Here is a 17,926-nt window from a genome sequence, read left to right as displayed (position 1 = left end):
TCTCCCAGGGCAGAGAGCTCAGCTCCGGAGTGCTTCTTTCCCATTCGGATTGCTCCGACATTAAACTTACATTAGCTTCTTTGATCTTCCACCCTTTGTTCTTGGTTCTGCCCTCTGGGATCAAATCAGTCAGCCAGCAAGCCTTTGTGAAATGCCAAGCATACAGAGAGGGTAGCGGGGGGATGCCAGAGTGCGTAGGGTGCCAGACCTGGAGTCAGGGAAATCATCTTCCCGAGTTCAAATCTGGCCTCGGACATTTCCCAGCTGTGTGGACCTGGGCAAGTCACTGTGCCCCCATTTCCTCATCTGTAAAATGGGCTGGAAAAGGAAATGGCAAACCACTCTAGTATCCCTGCCAAGAAAATCCCAAATGAGGTCACAGAGAGTCGGACACAACTGAGCAACAACAGCATGCAAGCCTTGCCAGGTTCCTGCAAAAGTAAAATAGTCCCTGTGCTTGAGGAGCTTAAGGTATGACAAGGAAACAAGTATGTTGTTAGTGTATACAAAATAGCTACAAAAGTAACCCAAGGTGTTTTGCGGAGGGAAAACCCTGTTAGGTGGAAGATCAAGGATGAAGAAAAGCTTCATGACTGAAACTTGAGACGGAGCTAAGATGGCAGAGTACAGAGGAACTCTCCCAGCAGTCCCCTAAGCCACTTTAAAATAACTCCTCAAGCCACGTTCTGGAGCAGCAGAACCGTGGGAGCGAGACCTTCTTCAAGTCTAAGACAGCTTAGGAGCTCTGAAGGAAAGGGCTGAGGTGTTGAGGAAGAATTCAGTCTGGAGCCTGTCCGTGCAGTAGCAGGTTCAGGAATTCTCAGCCCAGAGATGGGAAAGGGGGCTGGACAAGCGGTCAAAAAGAGATTATGAGGGACCTTTTCCTGGCTGGCACTGATTCGTAACTATTGCCTGTAAACTTTGCATCGGAGGTCCTGGAAGGAGAGGAGAGCTTATAGTCAATCACAAGGGAACAAGGGCTCTCATCACAGTTCCAAAGCAAAGAAGAGGGTTATTTCTTGTTGCTGCAGCAACTAAGGACCTTTCATAGGTAAAGACTCATACTTCTCTAGATCATACAATCTTGGAAACACCAAAAAGGTGCAGACCTTTCTTCCCCCTTTCACCCCACCTTCCCCACGAACTGACTCTGAAAACAGCAGTGCAAAAAAAGGCTGATGCTTGGGACAGTTCCTTTTTAGCCCTGAATGAACAGAACCCATAAGATAAATTGAAAGTCAAGAAATTGCCTGGAAAAATGAGCAAACGACAGAAAAAGAATCTGACCATTAAAAGCTACTATGGTAGCAGGGAAGACCATGATATAAACTCAGAAGAACTTAACAATATAAAATAATTGTAATAGAGCTTCAAAGAAAAATGCTAGTTGGACCTGAGTCAACCAAGAATTTTTTAAAAAGCAATGAGTTGGGGCAACTCGGTGGTGCAGTAGGTAGAGCACCAGCCCTGAAGTCAGGAGGACCTGAATTCAAATCTGACCTCAAACACATAACACTTCCTAGTTGTGTGACCCTGGGCAAGTCACTTAACCCCAATTGCTTCAGGGGGGAAAAAATGAGTGGCTGAGGAAAAAAATGAGTGATTTAAGACAATTATGAAAAGAGAATTAAGAGCTTAGTTTAAAAAAAAAAGATGCAAAAATACACTGAAAAAAAAAAGAACTTTAAAAGCAGAATAAGCCAAATGGAAAGAGAGGTACAAAAACTCACTTTAAAAAAAATTCTTAAAAATTAGAACTGAGCAAATGGAAACTATGATTCCATGAGATATCAAGAAACAATAACACAAAGCAAAAGAAAAAGAACCAATTGGAACAAAAGGTGAACTATCTCATGGGGAAAATAACTGATCTGGAAAATTGAAAAGAGACAGCTTTAGAATTATCTACTACCTGAATGCCGTGATCATAAAAAAAAAAAAAAAAAAAAAAAAGAGTCTCAATATCATCTTCCAAGGAGTTATAAAGAAAAACTTTCTTCCTATCTTAGATTCAGGAAGTAAAATTATAAATTGAAAGAATTCACCAATTACCCCCTGAAGGAAATCTCCAAACTGAAAACTACTCAAATTTTAAAACTAAATTCCATGGCTCCCGGGACAAAGAGAAAATATTACAAGCAATCAGAAATAAACAATCCCAATATCATGGAGATGCAGTCAGAATCACACAAGATTTAGCAGCTTCCACAATAAAGGAGCAGAAGGCTTTTATTCTAGAAAACAAAGGAGTTGGGATTATAACCCAAGGATAACCCACCACCAAAACTGAGTACAAATGCCTTTGGGAAAAAATGGTTACTTAATAAAATAGAGGATTTCCAAGCATTTGTGATGAAAAGACCAGAGATGAATAGAAAAAGTCATCATAAGGGATTCAGTGGAGTTAAACTATTTCTATTCCTAATGGGTAGATGAGACTTGTAACTCCTAAGAACGTTATCATTATTAGCACAAGTTAGAAGTACTCTCCATAGACACAAGATAGGACTATGAATTGATTATGTTGGGATGATTTTATAAAAAAACAAAACAAAAACAAAACTAACAGGGATGAGAAAAAGGGATGCAGTGTGAGAAGGGGAAAGGGAGAAGTAAAATGACGTAAACTTTCTCACATAAAAGAGTGCTCTTCCTTGCACTTGCAAAAAAGAGTTTTTATAGTGGAAAGGAAAATAGGGAGTTGGGTAATGCTTGAACCTGACTCTTATTGGAATTGGTTAAAGAGGGAATAAAGTATGTACAGACTCAATTGTTTACAGAAATCCAATTTATTCAATAGGGGAATAGGAGGAAAAGGTGCTAGAGGTAAGGAAGCAGGGTTGGGATGGTACAGAGATCATAAAAGGCAGGAAAGATGGATGCAGTGGTTAAAAGCAAAAGAGGTTTTTGAGAAAGAACAGCCTAACAAGAGAAAGAGAAGAAATAAAGTAATATGGTGGAAAGAAATACAGTTATTAATCATAACTGTGAATGAGTGTGATGAGCTCACCCATAAAAGGGAAGTGGGTAGCAAAATGGATCAGAAACCAGGATCTAACAATATATTGTTTACAAGAGACACACCTGAAACAGAAAGTTAAAATAAAGAATTGGAGCAGAATCTAATATGCTTCAGTTTAAATTAAAAAAAAGAAAAGACCGAGGTAGCAATCATAATCTCAGACAAAGCAAAACAAAAATAGACCTAATAAAAAGAAACAGGGAAATTACATTTTGCTAAAAGGTACCATAATCAAGTAATATCAAAAAATTCCCACTAAGTTTCTCTGATAACAATCTCATTTCTCCTATATGTACTGAATATAGAATTGAGATGAATTTTTAAAAAATGAATCATTCCCCTATTGACAAATGGTCAGTTTTCAAAAGAAGAAAGCATAGCTATTCATAGTCATATTAAAAAAAAAAAAAGTTCTAAATTCCTGTTGATTAGAGAAAGGCAAATTAAAATAACTCCATTTTCTTGTTTCTTGAAGTCTTGTGGAACAAAGCTGGAGGAGTTGAGAGTAAAACAGATACACTAATAAACTGTCGGTGGATTAGTGAATTGGTCTACCTCTTCTCCTGGAGAACAATTGAGAATTATGCTCACAGGGCTATAAGACTATGTATATCCTTTGATCCAACAATACCATTACTAGGTCTCTATCCCAAAGATAGGTGCAAAAATTTTTATAGCAGCTCTTTTTGTGGTGGCAAAGAATTTCAAATTGAGAGAATGCTCATCAATTGGGGAATGGCCAAACAAGTTGTCGCCTATATCTTGGAGTGCTAGTGTCCTATAAGAGGCAACAAAATGGGATGGTTTCAGACCTATGTGTACTGATAGAAAATAAAGTGAGCAGAACCTGGAAATCATTGAGAACAGTAATAGCAATGCTATAAGGATGATCAACTGGGAAAGACTTGGCTACTCTGATCAATACCGTGATCTAAGAGTTCTGCAATCCTTTGGAACTGGGGAGGAAAATGCTGTTGTCCTAGAAAGAACTGATTAATTCTTGAGTGCAAATTGAAGTATATTTTTTCTTAATTTAAAAAATAAATACCTGAAAATGTATAATTTTATATCATATTTCTTGCCTTCTTGCTGGGTAAGAGAGAGAGGAGGAAGGAAGGAGAGAATTTGGATCTCGAGATTGAAAAAGAAAAATCAATAAATAATGGAGAAGTTTTGGGGTCCACTGCCATGACACCCCTTTTCTCCCCTCCTCATCACATATCACCTCCCCATACCTGTCTCTTTTGCATCCTTCACATGAAGACATGGCTTTCCTTGGAATCGCAAGCACGCCCAAGCGACCCCATCCTGTCCCAAAGCTTCCGGTAGATTGTGCCCACTCTCGTCCCCATTCTCTCCCAAACTAATGGAGAAGAAAAGCACTTAAACAGAAACCTGGATGACAGCAAGAATGCTCAGCTCGTGCCCCGTTTCTCTCATTTCTCAGGTCTCATTTTCTGAGTGAGGGAGTTGAGGGCCAGCAAGGAGAACTGAAATGCATCAGAGCTAAGTAGTTAATGGGGCTTAGAAATTGGAGCCTCCAATTTCTAAACCCAAGCCTCTTGCTACAGTACCACATTGACCCACTAGGTGACATAGTAGAAAGAGCCTTGGACTTAGAATGAGAAAAGCTTGGGTTCCAATTCTCTTCTGACATTTAATAGCTATATTTCCCTAAGCCTCAGTTTCTACAAAATGCTTTTTTATAATAACCTTTTATTTTTCAAAATGCATGCAAAGAGAGTTTTCAGCATTCACCCTTGCAAAGCCTTGTGTTCCATATTTTTTTTCCTCCCCTAGATTACAAGTCATCCAATACAGGTTAAACATGTGCAATTCTTCTAAACATATTTGCACATTTATCTTGCTTCTGCAAAACACTTAACAGCATCACCTATTTCCCAGGTTATTATGAGCACCAGATTTTTCATTCTGGCTACTTTTCTCGTTGCAGACGGGTCTATCCAGTGTCCGCAACAGTTTTCCTCCTTCCCTGGCTCCCGTCATCACCAGCTTGCAAAACCTGGTTAGCACCAAGAGGACCTCGGACTCTTCCCAGCGAAACTCAGGTATGGTTTGCCTTGCCGTGGAAGTCTGAGTCTATGCAAGGAAGCGGAAAGTATTCAGGTCGTCTCCTCAATGGGACAAGAGCTTCACTTGGGCCCAAATCTTCGGTCCATGGTCTTGAACTCGAGACCTGTTGCTCTGGATTTTCCTAGGTCTACCAACAGTAAACAAGGCCAGACGGTTTCAATGGGAAATATTTCTTTCATTTTATTAAAGCGGTGAAGCATTGGAACAGAAGGGAAAAAATCCCGAGGTCTTATAAAATAAAACCAATATATTAAAGCAGTTCACACAGAGAAAAGGAAGAAATTATAGGTTGTTAGAAGAAGGTCATCAGTCTTTGCTTGAGAAATGGGGGTAAGGAAAAAGGGAGGTTTTGAGAAATAAGAAGTGGGAAGGGAGAGGGAAAAGGTCGAGGGAGGGAGAGAAAAAAAGAGAAAGAGGGAGATAGACAAGGAAAGAGGGAAAGGGAAGGAAAGAGAAAGAAGGAGGTAGAGAAGGAAGAAAAAGAGGGAAAGAGAAGGACAGATAAAGAGGGAGGTAGAGAAAGAGGGAGGGACAGAGTTCATTAAAAATGAATAGCAGCTGACATTTTAGTAGTTCCAAAGCCCTTTTTTCACATTATGACACCAGGACCCCTTCCTTCTGCCACATAAAATGGATAGCCTAAATACTGTTCTCCCCTGAGACGAGAATGGGTCAGAAGTAGGACTATAATCCAGTGTCCCTGTCTCCAGGCTGACCCACTGTCCCTTCTGTACTCTGCCTTGCCCACTATAGCCACACACGCAAAATGAGATCGGGTGTCAGAGGCAGGCTACAAGTTCACAGTTGAGATCTCTTTAAATAGATGAGAAAAAAAAAAAAAAAAAAAACATGTTGTACCTGTAGATCAGTCTTCAGTACAACAAAAAACCCCGAACAAATAAATAAACAACAAAAAATGTTCTTTCTCATAGACAGAGTCCATCCTCAAGGTCAGCTGGGCGAGTTCTCTCCCTCTCTCCACTTCTGTGACACAGTCGAGCATCTGGCGGCCAAGTGCAGTGTTAACGTATCCACCCATTGCCAGCCAAGCTCTTTTCCTTGTAACTGCAGGCACAGTCCATGATCAATGACTCCCCATTGGTTAGTTGGCACAGTGTTAAATACAGGTTAAACGTGCAATTTTTTTTTAAATTTTAATAGCCTTTTATCTACAGGTTATATGTATGGGTAACTTTACAGCATTGCCAATTGCCAAACCTCTTGTTCCAATTTTTCCCCTCCTTCCTTCCACCCCTCCCCCAGATGGCAGGATGACCAGTAGATGTTAAATATATTAAAATATAAATTAGATACACAATAAGTATACGTGACCAAACCGTTATTTTGCTGTACAAAAAGAATCGGACTCTGAAACATTGTACAATTAGCTTGTGAAGGAAATCCAAAATGCAGGTGGGCAAAAACAGAGGGATTGGGAATTCAATGTAGTGCTTCATAGTCATCTCCCAGAGTTCTTTCTCTGGGCGTAGCTGGTTCAGTTCGTTACTGCTCCATTGGAACTGATTTGGTTCATCTCATTGCTGAGAATGGCCAGGTCCATCAGAACTGGTCATCATATAGTATTGTTGTTGAACTGTATAATGATCTCCTGGCCCTACTCTAAACGTGCAATTTTGGGAAAAAATTTTTTTTTCTTTCCTTCTTTTCCTTCCCTTTCCCTCTTTCTCATTCCTTCTCTGGAGTGCAGAGTTTGGAATTAGGAGTTCAAATCTGACACTTAGTGGGCAAGTCACTTAACCACTGTTTGCCTCAGTTTCCTCATCTGTAAAATGAGCTGAAGAAGGAAATGGCAATATCTTTGCAAAGTATCTTTGCCAAGAAAATCCCAAAGGGAGTCTTGAAGAGTCAGATCTTACTAAATGACTGAACAACAGCATTGGACTGTTGAGAAAAAATGGCTACCTAAAGATTGGCTTTTGAAAGGGACCAGGCAGGTTCCACTTAACATTATTATCTCTTCATTGAACTGTCTCCTAGTTAAGAAAATTAACTTTGTTCTTCTTTATTTAGCAGGAGCTGATGTGGGCCCAAGAACTGTAGAGATCATAAGGGTAAGTCTGACCTCCGGCAGCCATTCCAAGTCTCTCATTCGTGTCCAAGGGAGCACTTGGACAATTCTGGTACCAAACTCTTCTGAATCTGCCCCCAGTCAGAAATGGCCTCTTCCTCCTCAGACCTCACATTACATCTTGCATTACACCTCCCTTTCAGACTTTCAGTATCAAACTACCAACGCCATCCTGTGGATTTTGTTTTATTTTTGTTAATACCGTAGGGAGAATGCAAGGTCCTTGAGGACAGGGACAGTCTCAGTTTTGTCTTTGTATTCCCGGAGCACTTGGCCCCTGGTAGCGTTTCAGTACTAAGAAGTGCTTGCCAGTTGAATCTCAGAGTTGGCAGAGACCTCACTGGCCATCGAGTCTGGCCTGTGCTCCAAGGAGAATTCCTTCCATAAGCCCCAACAAGTGGTCAGCCAGCCTCTGCTGAAAGTATCTGGTGAAGGGAAACTCACTACTGCCAAAGCTTTTTACTTGGGACCACTTTTGGCTGTTCCTGGAACATTTTATATTCTCATTATTTGGATTGACATCTTATCCCTCAACTAATGTAAGCACTTTGAGGGGGAAGGAGCTCATCTCTCGAAACTTTTATCTTTCTGGCATCAAATTCATGATGAATAAACAGCTACTGAATTTTTTGAATTCAAAATTGGAGGAACTATGATTGCAAACGCAGTTTGCTGGGGGGGGGCGGGGGCAAGGCAAAGCTTGGGGCACCAAGGCTTGGGCGGGCTACATTGTGAGTTTGTTTCCTGCACATGGTTCATTTGCCACAAAATTTCCTGAAGGAGCCAAACTTCTGGCCTTCTCTGCTTCTGAGCTTCTTCTCAAGACTTTTCTTTTGCTGTCTCCAAAGGAGAACTGAGCTAACCAAACTGTCACCTCATTATTCTCCCAATGTGTCCCATGCTTTTGGGTGACTCCACCTGGGCTCAGGTCCAGCACGGCCCATTGGCGACACCTTGACTTCGAAGTCAGACAGCCTGTCACTTATGGCCCAGATGACGTGTCTAAAAACAGCTTATCTCCCTGAGCCTCAGTTTACTCATCTGTAAAATGCAGGTGTTAGACAAGATCCAAATTCTCCTCTCCATTTTCCCCTTTCCAATTTCTTCCTACTTCAAAGTCTAATTGTAGTAAGATTTCCCAGATGTGCTCCAATATACACGTCTTAGAAATGTCCTTACCTGCTCTGATGCCCTTGATATTGTCCTTGCTCCTTATCTCATTCCCTCTGATGGGTTCTGAGTCCCTAGAAAAAGAAGGCTGCTCCAACTTCTGCCCATAATGTCAAGCTTTGGGTCTTCAATGAGTGAATGAATGAATGAATGAATGGGTCACTAGTAGCTAAGGTTTGGAAAGCGTCTTACAATATTATCTCTTCTCATCCTCATAACAGCTCAGGGGTGTAGGTGCTACTAATGAATGTCCCTATTTTATGGTCAAAGAGACTGAGGCAGACATAGGTAGTCTTTTCCAAGGTCATACAGCTAGTAAGTGTCTGAGTCTGGATTAGAACTCGGGTCTCTCTGATGTGAAGTCCGACACTATCATCTGCATCAGTATGTTTATTTCATTTTCTTTGTATTATACTAGAACAATTTGTGCAGAGCCTGTCTTAACGAACCATCTGAGGATAGATTTCAAGCCTGTTTCTACAGAGTTTCATCAGGAGAAATCTTCTAGTCCCAAGATCATTCCCCTTTTGTGTGTTTAGGATCCCTGGGACAGTAAAACCCTTTCCCCAAATTTTGGTCTTAAATACTTAGAAAAGGGTGATTGTATTACTAAGAAACAAACTGTATTGAAATTCAGCATACATTCTCTGTCTCCTTTCTCTTCCTCTCTCTCTCTCTCCCTTCTCTCTCTCTCTCTCTCTCTCTCTCTCTCTCTCTCTCTCTCTCTCTCCACCCCCCCTTCTCTTCCTCTCTCTCATATGTTTTAATAAATTTAGGAAGCCCAGATTAAAAACCCTGCCCCTAACAGACCTTCTTTCCTTTTACAGAGGACATGGAAGTGCAAAAAGCTCCACTGATTTTCTCTGGGGCAGATATCTATCGAAGCATATAGTCAGAGTTGCAAGTTGGGTCTCTGATAGAAGCCCAGCATGTGTTCCCTGTGTCTTCCTTCCCTAAGAGTATTTCCTCAAGCCCAGGAAGTGATGGGAGCATAAGCAGATTTCTCTCTTTGAGGGACTACAAAGTGAAAAAGTCCTGGGAAATGATCTCTTTCCACCCTGCCTATTTATTCCCAGGGTCATCGACTTGGAGCTGAAAGGGAAGAGAATCTTAAATAATTTTTAAAAAATAAATATAAGAACTGAAAGGAATCTTAAAGGTCTGAGTCTAGTTCACTCTTTTTAAAAATAAGAAAATTGTGGTTAAATGACTTTCTGTGAGTTCCATACTTGGGAGGGTTTGAAGCCAGGTCTTTCTGGCTTCATGATCTACCCACAACCCTCCTCTGCTTCTTTCAACCAACAAGGATTTATTAAGTTCCTCTGAGGAGCCAGGTACGGCATTATCCCTGGAGACACCAATCCACAAGTGAGAGAATGCTTATCCACAGGAAGCTTCTGTTCTACCAAATGGGGAAACCGAGGCCCAGAAATTGACTCCTAAATGAATTGCCAGCAATTGACCAAAGGTCTTCAGTTCCTCCACTCTGTGCTGCCCATCAGCTGGTTCTCGGGCTTAGCCAAGGTCTTGGGTGTTAGAAGTCATTTTTGATCCCGAGGTCATGAATCTGCCCATCACACAATTCCTGCTCTTCTGTCTTTTTTGGTATTTTGAACGTAATCATTAACAAACACAAACATTTCAGTATACGGAGGGGAAAGAGGAACTGATGTTCTATAAGAAACTGTGAACTTTTACTTATAGTTTTTTTTAACAAGGACACGTAGACTCATAGATGTTCGCCTGTGCAGCACTTAACGAGGTGGCAGCAATAAGCTGCACGCCCGGTGCTTTGTCCTGGCACAGCCGGCTTGACAGATCCTGCTCTCTTCTCCCTCTTGTCAGGAGCTGAACGATGCCCTGGGGATCAGCATAGCAGGGGGAAAGGGCAGCCCGCTGGGAGATATTCCCATCTTTATCGCCATGATTCAAGCCAGCGGAGTTGCAGCACGTACACAAAAGCTCAAGGTAAGGAAAGAAAAAGGTACCAAGAAGGACCCAAAATGCAAAATGGCGGCGGGATGGAGCAGAGCAAAAGAGACGCTCAAGACCGTTGCCCCCCGACCACTTCTTGTAACCTCCTCACTTGAACCACAGACTGAGGCAAAGTCACTCATGGGCCTCCTGCAGACAGGGTGAGTCTTAGGGGATTGCTTGGATCAGAGTTTCCTCGATGAAAGGCCTAAGTGGTCATTCCTTTGTAGCCCTTTTTTAATATACCTCATTCAGCTCAAAATTGATTTTTAAATGAAAAGGGTTCTCCCCGTACGCTTTTCCTTAAGCACAAGAAGCAAGATTTTTATGAAATTGTGCCTATTACCACCCAGTCTTTACTTAGCTAGGAAAATAGAGCCGTGACTATTTAGGGTTTTATCGACCGGCCAATTTGAACCCCTCACTCTTATCAGCGGGGGTCCGTCTGCAGCCTCCTCATTAGTAGCTTACAAAAGCAGTGTGCTGGGTCATTTTTCCACATCACCGACTTAATAATAAAATCTAAGCCCTGTTAAGACATTTCTCTGATGGGTCTGAAAAAAATATTCTTCTCTGGAATCATAAAATTTCCTCTTCCTTCCTTGAACACATATTCTCCAAGGGAGGGGACACAGAAGCAGCACAAAAGCCACTAGCTCCCAAAGAATTTCCAGCATTCTCCTCAAATTAAATTTTTCCCTAATGATAGTCATTTCTTTCCACTTTTGTCCTTCCAGGTTGGGGACCGGATTGTCAGCATTAACGGGCAACCTCTGGATGGACTGTCTCACGCTGATGTTGTTAATCTACTCAAGAATGCTTACGGGCGCATTATTCTGCAGGTACGGTGATAAATGGGCCGCGCAGCTGCAATAGGTAGATAAGTGGCCTTCAGAAAAGATTGAGCATCACTGGCAGGAACCGGCACAGCCCAGCCGGGAAGCCGCCGCCGTGAATTATGCCGGCTGAAAAGCAAGAAATTATTATTTTTATTCAGAAATTCCTTAATGCCACCCATCCAGGCAGTGAGCACGATTTTACGAAATCCTAACGAGGAGAGAAAAATTACCCTTCGCTACGCGTGATAAATCAACAAGCTTTTTGGCTTCCAATGTTCTTTTGTTAACCCAGGTTGGCTGGGAATGGGAAATGAGTTCTTTCCTCACGCCCAGACACTGTGACTGAGCTGCCCCATGTATTAATTTCCTCTGCCTTTAAAAGAAGGGAGGAAGCGTAATGTTCATTTTCTGTAGCCTGAGTAGTTGCCCACACTTTAACTTCCCGGTACAGAGACGTGATCGAGCAAAGCAGACAATTATTTATCAGCCTCGGTAGCCCCGGGATATTGTCAGAGGGGGAAATGTACTGGGAAGTCACAAGCGTTGCCGCTGTTAATTATCTCTCCTTTTATTTCAACATTTCCAATTTCTACAAGATGGAGCCCATCAGTAACTGAGGGGCAGCAGTCAGTTCCGACGAGGCACCCCGCAAAGTCCAATTGTAATCGACGCACTTCATGGGAAACTGCACGATAGTTTTATAGGCTAAGAAAGAAGCAAAACTGCCGGCTTATAACTTTAATGTGAAAGAAATGAGGGCTGTGGCTCAAACCAAAGGAGTTATTTTTTAAGACTAAGATTTCGAGAGTCTTTTGTTTGGGGCCCAGTCTAGTTTGTCCAGCTATAGAATATTTCCAGAGGAGATTTACTTAAGTGGTTGGAAATGTGCTTTCCATAAAGGGACTGTACTGTGTTTGTCAGACTGCGTTCTAAGTCCTGCATTTTAGAAAGGATGTTTAGAAGCTAGAGTGAGCCATGAGAAGGGTGAATGGCATGCTAAAGAGACTAGAGGCTTTGTCTCATGGGAATTAAATATTTATTAAGCACCAACTGTGTACTTCCCATGGTATTAAAAGCCTCAGATCAATGTGAAACAGAGCTCAAGAGTTTACATTCTAATGGGGGAGAGATAAAGGACATAGAAAATATATCCAGGATAGAAGAGTGAGCCTGGGATGGGGGCTGACTAGGAAAAAGGCTTGTAGGAGAAGCTGAGTCTGAAAAGAAGCTGACATGTACGAGGCAGAAGGGAGAAGGGAGAGCTGTAAAGGTTGGCAGTCATGAACGCAAGGGGTTGGGGCCATGAGCATCCCTGGTCCTGTGTCCCGTAGTGGAGCTCAAGCTTGAGGTTCTACTCACCAGTTTCTTCCTTGTTCTCCGTAGGTAGTAGCTGATACTAATATCAATGCCATTGCAACTCAGCTGGAAAGCATGTCTGCCAGCTACTACCTTGGTTCCCTGGACGGCGACCATCACCCAGAAGACCCAGAGTAAGTGATCAGGATTGACCCGTACCGATCATCTACACTGGCAAAGTTCAGGGTAATATCCAGGCTATAATTCTTCCAAGCTCTAGAATATAGAGGTACACATATGATGCCATTGATAGAGCACTGGATTTGTCGCCAACAAATGCTGCCTCAAAAGCTCATTTCTGACGCAGACTAGCTGAGTGAGATGAACAGGACCACTTGAGCTTTGTAAACATCCATGTCTTGGGACTTATCTTAGGGGGAGCGGATCTAGGTTTGCCGGCCGCCGAGGTCCCTCCAGCTCCATGCTGATCCCATGACCCCAACTGGCCTGGCAAGATGAGTGAGAAGTTTGCAAAAGAGGAACATACATAAGGTACTTAATGAATTGTAAAGCTCTATAGAAACATTGGCCGTTATTAGTGGAAGGAACAGCCCCCTCTTCCCTCAGTGGCCCAAATTTGAAGCCCAGAAGTCTCAGCAAGACAATTGTATCCACTCAGTCTGTTTCTCCACCTCCCCAACACCAACTACTATGAGTAATAGTAGTAGTACCCTAAACCGATGAGCTTTATTCCTCATGGTCCAAGGGTAAGAGTATGGACTCATGAGTTCAAATCTTGCCTCTGAGCTACATGACCTTTGGCACATCACTTTATAGTGATCATAATCACAAGAGCTAACATTTATATATTTCTTCAACGTTTGCAAACACTTGATAAATATTGTCTCATTTGCTTCTCACAGCAGCTTTATATGGTAGATGCTGCTATTATCCCCATTTTATAGGTGAGGAAATAGACTGAGAGTAAGTGATCTGCCTGGGGTCACGCATTTAGTAAATGTCCAAGGTTGAATTTGAACTCAGGTCTGCCCGACTCCAGACCCAGCATTTTGTTCACTGCCTCAGATACTACAGAACAGTTCATATCCACCGAAAGGACACTTAAAAAGAAAAGCAAATCGTGCAAAATAGAAATCTACCATTTCTATGCAATCCTTGTTTTTTGTTCTACTGTGTACAGGGAAACTGTTTCATTTGGTATCTCATGTTTAAAATAAAAATAAAATATTTTATAAATAAAAATAAACACAATTTAATATTTTATTCCCAATTACATGTAAAAATAATTTTTAATATTTGTTGTTGGGGGGAGGAAGTTTCTTTTAAGTTTCAAATGATCTCCCTTCTTTCCTCTCTGAAACAGTAGCAATAGGATATACTTGTTATGTTATGCAGGTTATATATGTTATATAGACATATTAGACATGTGCAATCATGCAAAACAACAAAATATTTTTAAAGTTTCAAAAATCATTTAAAAATGTTAATGTGATAAAAATCCAAACAGATTCTGATCATCTCATATTTTTATTCCTGTTTCTGAGCTTAGTAGCCCACAATGTGATACTTTAGATGGGTGATTTTACCTCTCATGACTCAATTTACCTTCTGAAAATGAAAAATTGCCCTGCCTCACATAGGTGACCTAGGAAGAATCTCAACCTATTTTTACTCAATGGGTTTAACCCAGCCTGAATATCCCGTGACATTGGCTTTGAGAGGTGGTCCCAAAAGCTCTGATCCCTCATGGGAAAGCCTCTGTCCAATCTACATCCTTCCATCAAAGCAAAAGTCCCTCTCAGGTCTCCCTTCTTCCTTTCCACGGCATGCGTTCTCTGAGCATAGACAACCCTTGCTAATTCCTCTTCTCGTTTGCTTCCAGAACTCCTCAGCCGAAGATGATTGCTCTGGAGAAAGGCACTGACGGGCTGGGCTTCAGTATTGTCGGGGGTTATGGAAGCCCCCACGGTGACCTGCCAATTTATGTCAAGACCATATTTGCAAAGGTATTTTGTTTCTATGTCACGTGTAGGTTTTGAAAAATTAAAAAAGCCTTGAAAAGATGGAGAATAACATTGTGCTTTACCTTGGGCACATGAGAGAAAGGAACTTAGATCCAAACTCCTCCTTGTGCAGTTAAGGAAACTGAGGAGCAGGGTAATGTGATGCACAAACATGAAAGGCAGGATATGAACCCAAGGCCTCAACTCCATAACCTAGGTTCTTTCTGCTGTAGCACCACATCTGGAGGAACCTCATCATCAGTATTGGGTGGGGGGAGAGGTAAAGAAATCAGATTTTTCAGAAGTGGAAGGGACTCTCATCTAGCCCCTCAGAATCCCCTCTGCTACACTCCCACAAATGGCCACAACATGTATTTTTCCAAAGGAAAGGTGAAATGGAAAGAGTTCCTTAGGTGGCCTTTGAAAGGGTCCTTTCACATGGAGCCCAGCTAGAGTGAGGAGCTCTAGAGGAGTGAGTCCCTCCAACTGGCCAGATTGGTGACTGTGCCCTCTTGTTTGTAGGGAGCAGCTGCAGATGATGGGAGGCTGAAGCGTGGGGACCAGATCTTGGCTGTCAATGGGGAGGCCCTGGAAGGCGTGACTCACGAGCAAGCTGTGGCCATCCTGAAGCGTCAGAGGGGGACTGTGACCCTGACTGTGCTGTCCTGAGCTGCGGCATGCCACGGCAAAGTCACCGAATCTCCGTCCCAAGGCACAGTCCTGGCTGGGATGAAAACCAAGCACCAGTTAACATTAGTCCTCAGTCTGATCAGTGTCTCCTCTAGGCTCAGAAAAGAGCACGTTTCCTCTCCCTGCAGAGAGAAATCCTCTCTGACCATCGTCATCATCATCATCGTCATCTCTCACTCTCTTTTTTCCCCTCATCCTCTTCCTCTTTCTCCCCTCATGATGTGGTGAATTTCTCCAACTGAAATAAACTCTGGTCTTCCTCCCTTCCCTACTGAATGGTCAGCTCCTCATCCCTGATCCCCCTTCTAGCAGCTGCACCTGGAATTGCAAACACAGGATGGATGGCGTCGTCAGAACCCGGCCGATAAGCAGAAACAAACATGGAGTGACTCATCATCTCTGTCTTGATTTACTAATGCTAATCATTTTTTCCAAGGAGGAAACTGTGGTATAATTAAATTACCAGCAGTCTAAAGGATAAAATAGCAAATTCTCCTATGGGACTTTTATCTGTGCTCTTCTCATTAAGTCTTTACTATTGAAACATGGCTCCAATTTGGTCTTTGTGAGTTAGTCTTTGATGGTTATAATGAGTCAATTTGCGAGCTTGAAGACAAAGATACGGACAATCTTCTGAAAACCATCCCCCAGTTGTTTTCTGAGCCGGGTTCTGAAGACCACTTCTGAGATGCGCCTTTGGGAGAGAAGACCATTTCCCCAAATAAGCTGTTTTGTTCCACTGGAGCAGTTCAGATTCATGTTCTGAAGGTCAACAAGAAAGAATCATATTGGGGTTCCCAGAGTTCCCCTGGAACCAGCACGTTTCCACCGACCCATCCTGGGAGAGAGGGCTTTCCAGTCTGCAGCCCTTGGACAGCTCTGAGGGAGCCGTATCCGGTGGTGGCAGGTCAGCCGCTGGGCCCAGTTGCCTTCCCTTTCTAGGGAGGACAGGGCCAGAATTCTTATTCTTTCTGTTCTCTTCACGTGAGCCATTCTGTCTGAGCAGATTGTGAGGACCGGAATCAAGGGATACATGATGCCACCAATCGACTTCATAAGTGAGCTGGGGACGGGAGGGGAGGGCAATCATGCTTTGCTCCAGTCTTCTAGCTCCAGAGAGGCTACTCCATTGCAAGAGAGCTGCACGCCACGGAATGCAAATTCAAAAACAAAAACACAAAAAATGGGAAAGTCTTTCAAACTAGTCCTGTACGTTATTAGCACAGGGCTGGGGGGAGGTGGGAGGCTGCTTGCCTGTCGATGCTCTTGGCTGCCTGTCAAGCTCTATAATAAGTGTATTAGAAAGAATAAGTACCGAGGTCAGTGATTAGCGTTATTTAACCATAACACGATTTTGTAAATGGTCAGAAAGTCATAAAAAGCAAATTTTATGGGCTCTAATTTAAAATGTTATTTAATAAGGATAGATTTTAATGGAAAATCCTCTTTGAATCTATGTAATCACAAAGTGCATTAACATGTTGGAATATTACATGGCTATTCCAAAGCATAGAGTGCCTGAATTTTATGTCTGAAATGTCTTTGGTATTTGGCGTTGATTGCTTTTCAAACTTTTAATGAATTTCTGGCCGCGCAGTGTTACTAGGAACCCACTGCTCACTGCATGAAGAGCAACAAATTCGGGATCCTCCGGGATCCACAGAGACCCTCTAGCAGCTGGGCAGGCCTGAAACTAGATATGCACCTTGAAGAAATCACACTGGAAAATGGGACCTTGGCAGTTTTTCTCCTGACTAGGATGGACTGACTGCCCAAGGCACCTTTGGGACACTGCAGGGTCTTGGGTTCCATCCCTTTCCACTCACATCCTCCTCCTTTTATGTGTATCCCAGTAAAAGGAAAATATAAGGAAAGGAGACCCTTTGCCCTTGTCCCATTGTCCGGGATGGGTGGGGCTCCTGCTTCTTGTAACTTGCACTTTCTGTGTTATGTACCTGCCAAAAATTAAAAAAAAAAAAAAAAATCCATTGCAACTTTCCAATAAGCTAGTAATGGTGTGTAGGGAAGTAAGGGAAAGTACTTCTCACCTAGGAAGGACAAGTTCTGGAAGAAAACCACACTTTGGTTTTAGCCAGACCATTTGGACTTTTGTTTAAAGAAGAATAATGATCTGGGGGAGGTGGGTCATGGGAAGCAAGCGGTGAAATGCAACTGCTGAATGTGTATGTATATCATTGGATCCAATGTTTTATGATTTCCAAAGATTCTAAATAAAGATTTAGTTGACTAAGGAGTTGCAGGAGTGTCCAGTGTGTATATATTTCACTTGGAAGATGAAAGGAAGTAGGTGGGAGGGGTGGAGAGAAGGAGAAAGAAAAAAGGGCAAGTTGGAGTCGTGTCCTTAAAACAGAAAATGAGAAGAATGAGGTAGCAGTGATAATCACAATTTTTATTTGTTTTTTATTTGCTTAACCAAGCCACAAGTTACTTAATCTAATAATAACTCATGTATTTTCAAGTTTTCAAAGCACTTTATATTCTCATTTCCTCCACACAATAATCCCCAGAGATAGTTGCTCCTATTAGGCAACTTTTACAGATAAGGAAACTGCGTCTTAGAGAGGTAAAGTGATTTGCCCAGAGTCACCTCTGAGATGGGATATAAATATGGGTCTTAATGATTCCATTCTAGTGCTAGAGGCTCTGACCATGGTGCTCCTCCATTGTGTTTGCTAATCGGAAGAGAGAGTTGTCTACAAGGCTTTGA

At 42.3% G+C, this 17,926-nt stretch overlaps 1 protein-coding gene across 4 annotated transcripts in view; it reads left to right on the top strand.

Annotated features, from left to right (window-relative positions):
* Positions 1-17,200, top strand: part of PATJ (PATJ crumbs cell polarity complex component) — a 329,924-nt gene extending 312,724 nt beyond the window's left edge. For 2 of the 4 annotated variants that reach the window (XM_031969002.1, XM_031969004.1), the window contains 7 exons: positions 4,977-5,091; positions 7,151-7,188; positions 10,221-10,343; positions 11,087-11,191; positions 12,572-12,678; positions 14,388-14,511; positions 15,031-17,200. In XM_031969002.1, coding sequence (XP_031824862.1) covers positions 4,977-5,091; positions 7,151-7,188; positions 10,221-10,343; positions 11,087-11,191; positions 12,572-12,678; positions 14,388-14,511; positions 15,031-15,177 — 759 coding nt within the window. In that variant the 3' untranslated portion in view covers positions 15,178-17,200. Of the gene's footprint in view, positions 1-4,976; positions 5,092-7,147; positions 7,189-10,220; positions 10,344-11,086; positions 11,192-12,571; positions 12,679-14,387; positions 14,512-15,030 lie in introns of all 4 variants that reach the window. The other 2 variants (XM_031969001.1, XM_031969003.1) reach the window with 1 other exon arrangement.
* Positions 17,201-17,926: the final 726 nt, after the last annotated feature.

Source organism: Sarcophilus harrisii, chromosome 4 (genome assembly GCF_902635505.1).
Source record: "Sarcophilus harrisii chromosome 4, mSarHar1.11, whole genome shotgun sequence".
Classification (NCBI taxonomy): domain Eukaryota; kingdom Metazoa; phylum Chordata; class Mammalia; order Dasyuromorphia; family Dasyuridae; genus Sarcophilus; species Sarcophilus harrisii.
The sequence above is the reverse complement of the archived record's forward strand: the minus strand, read 5'-3'. Positions and strand labels throughout refer to the sequence as shown.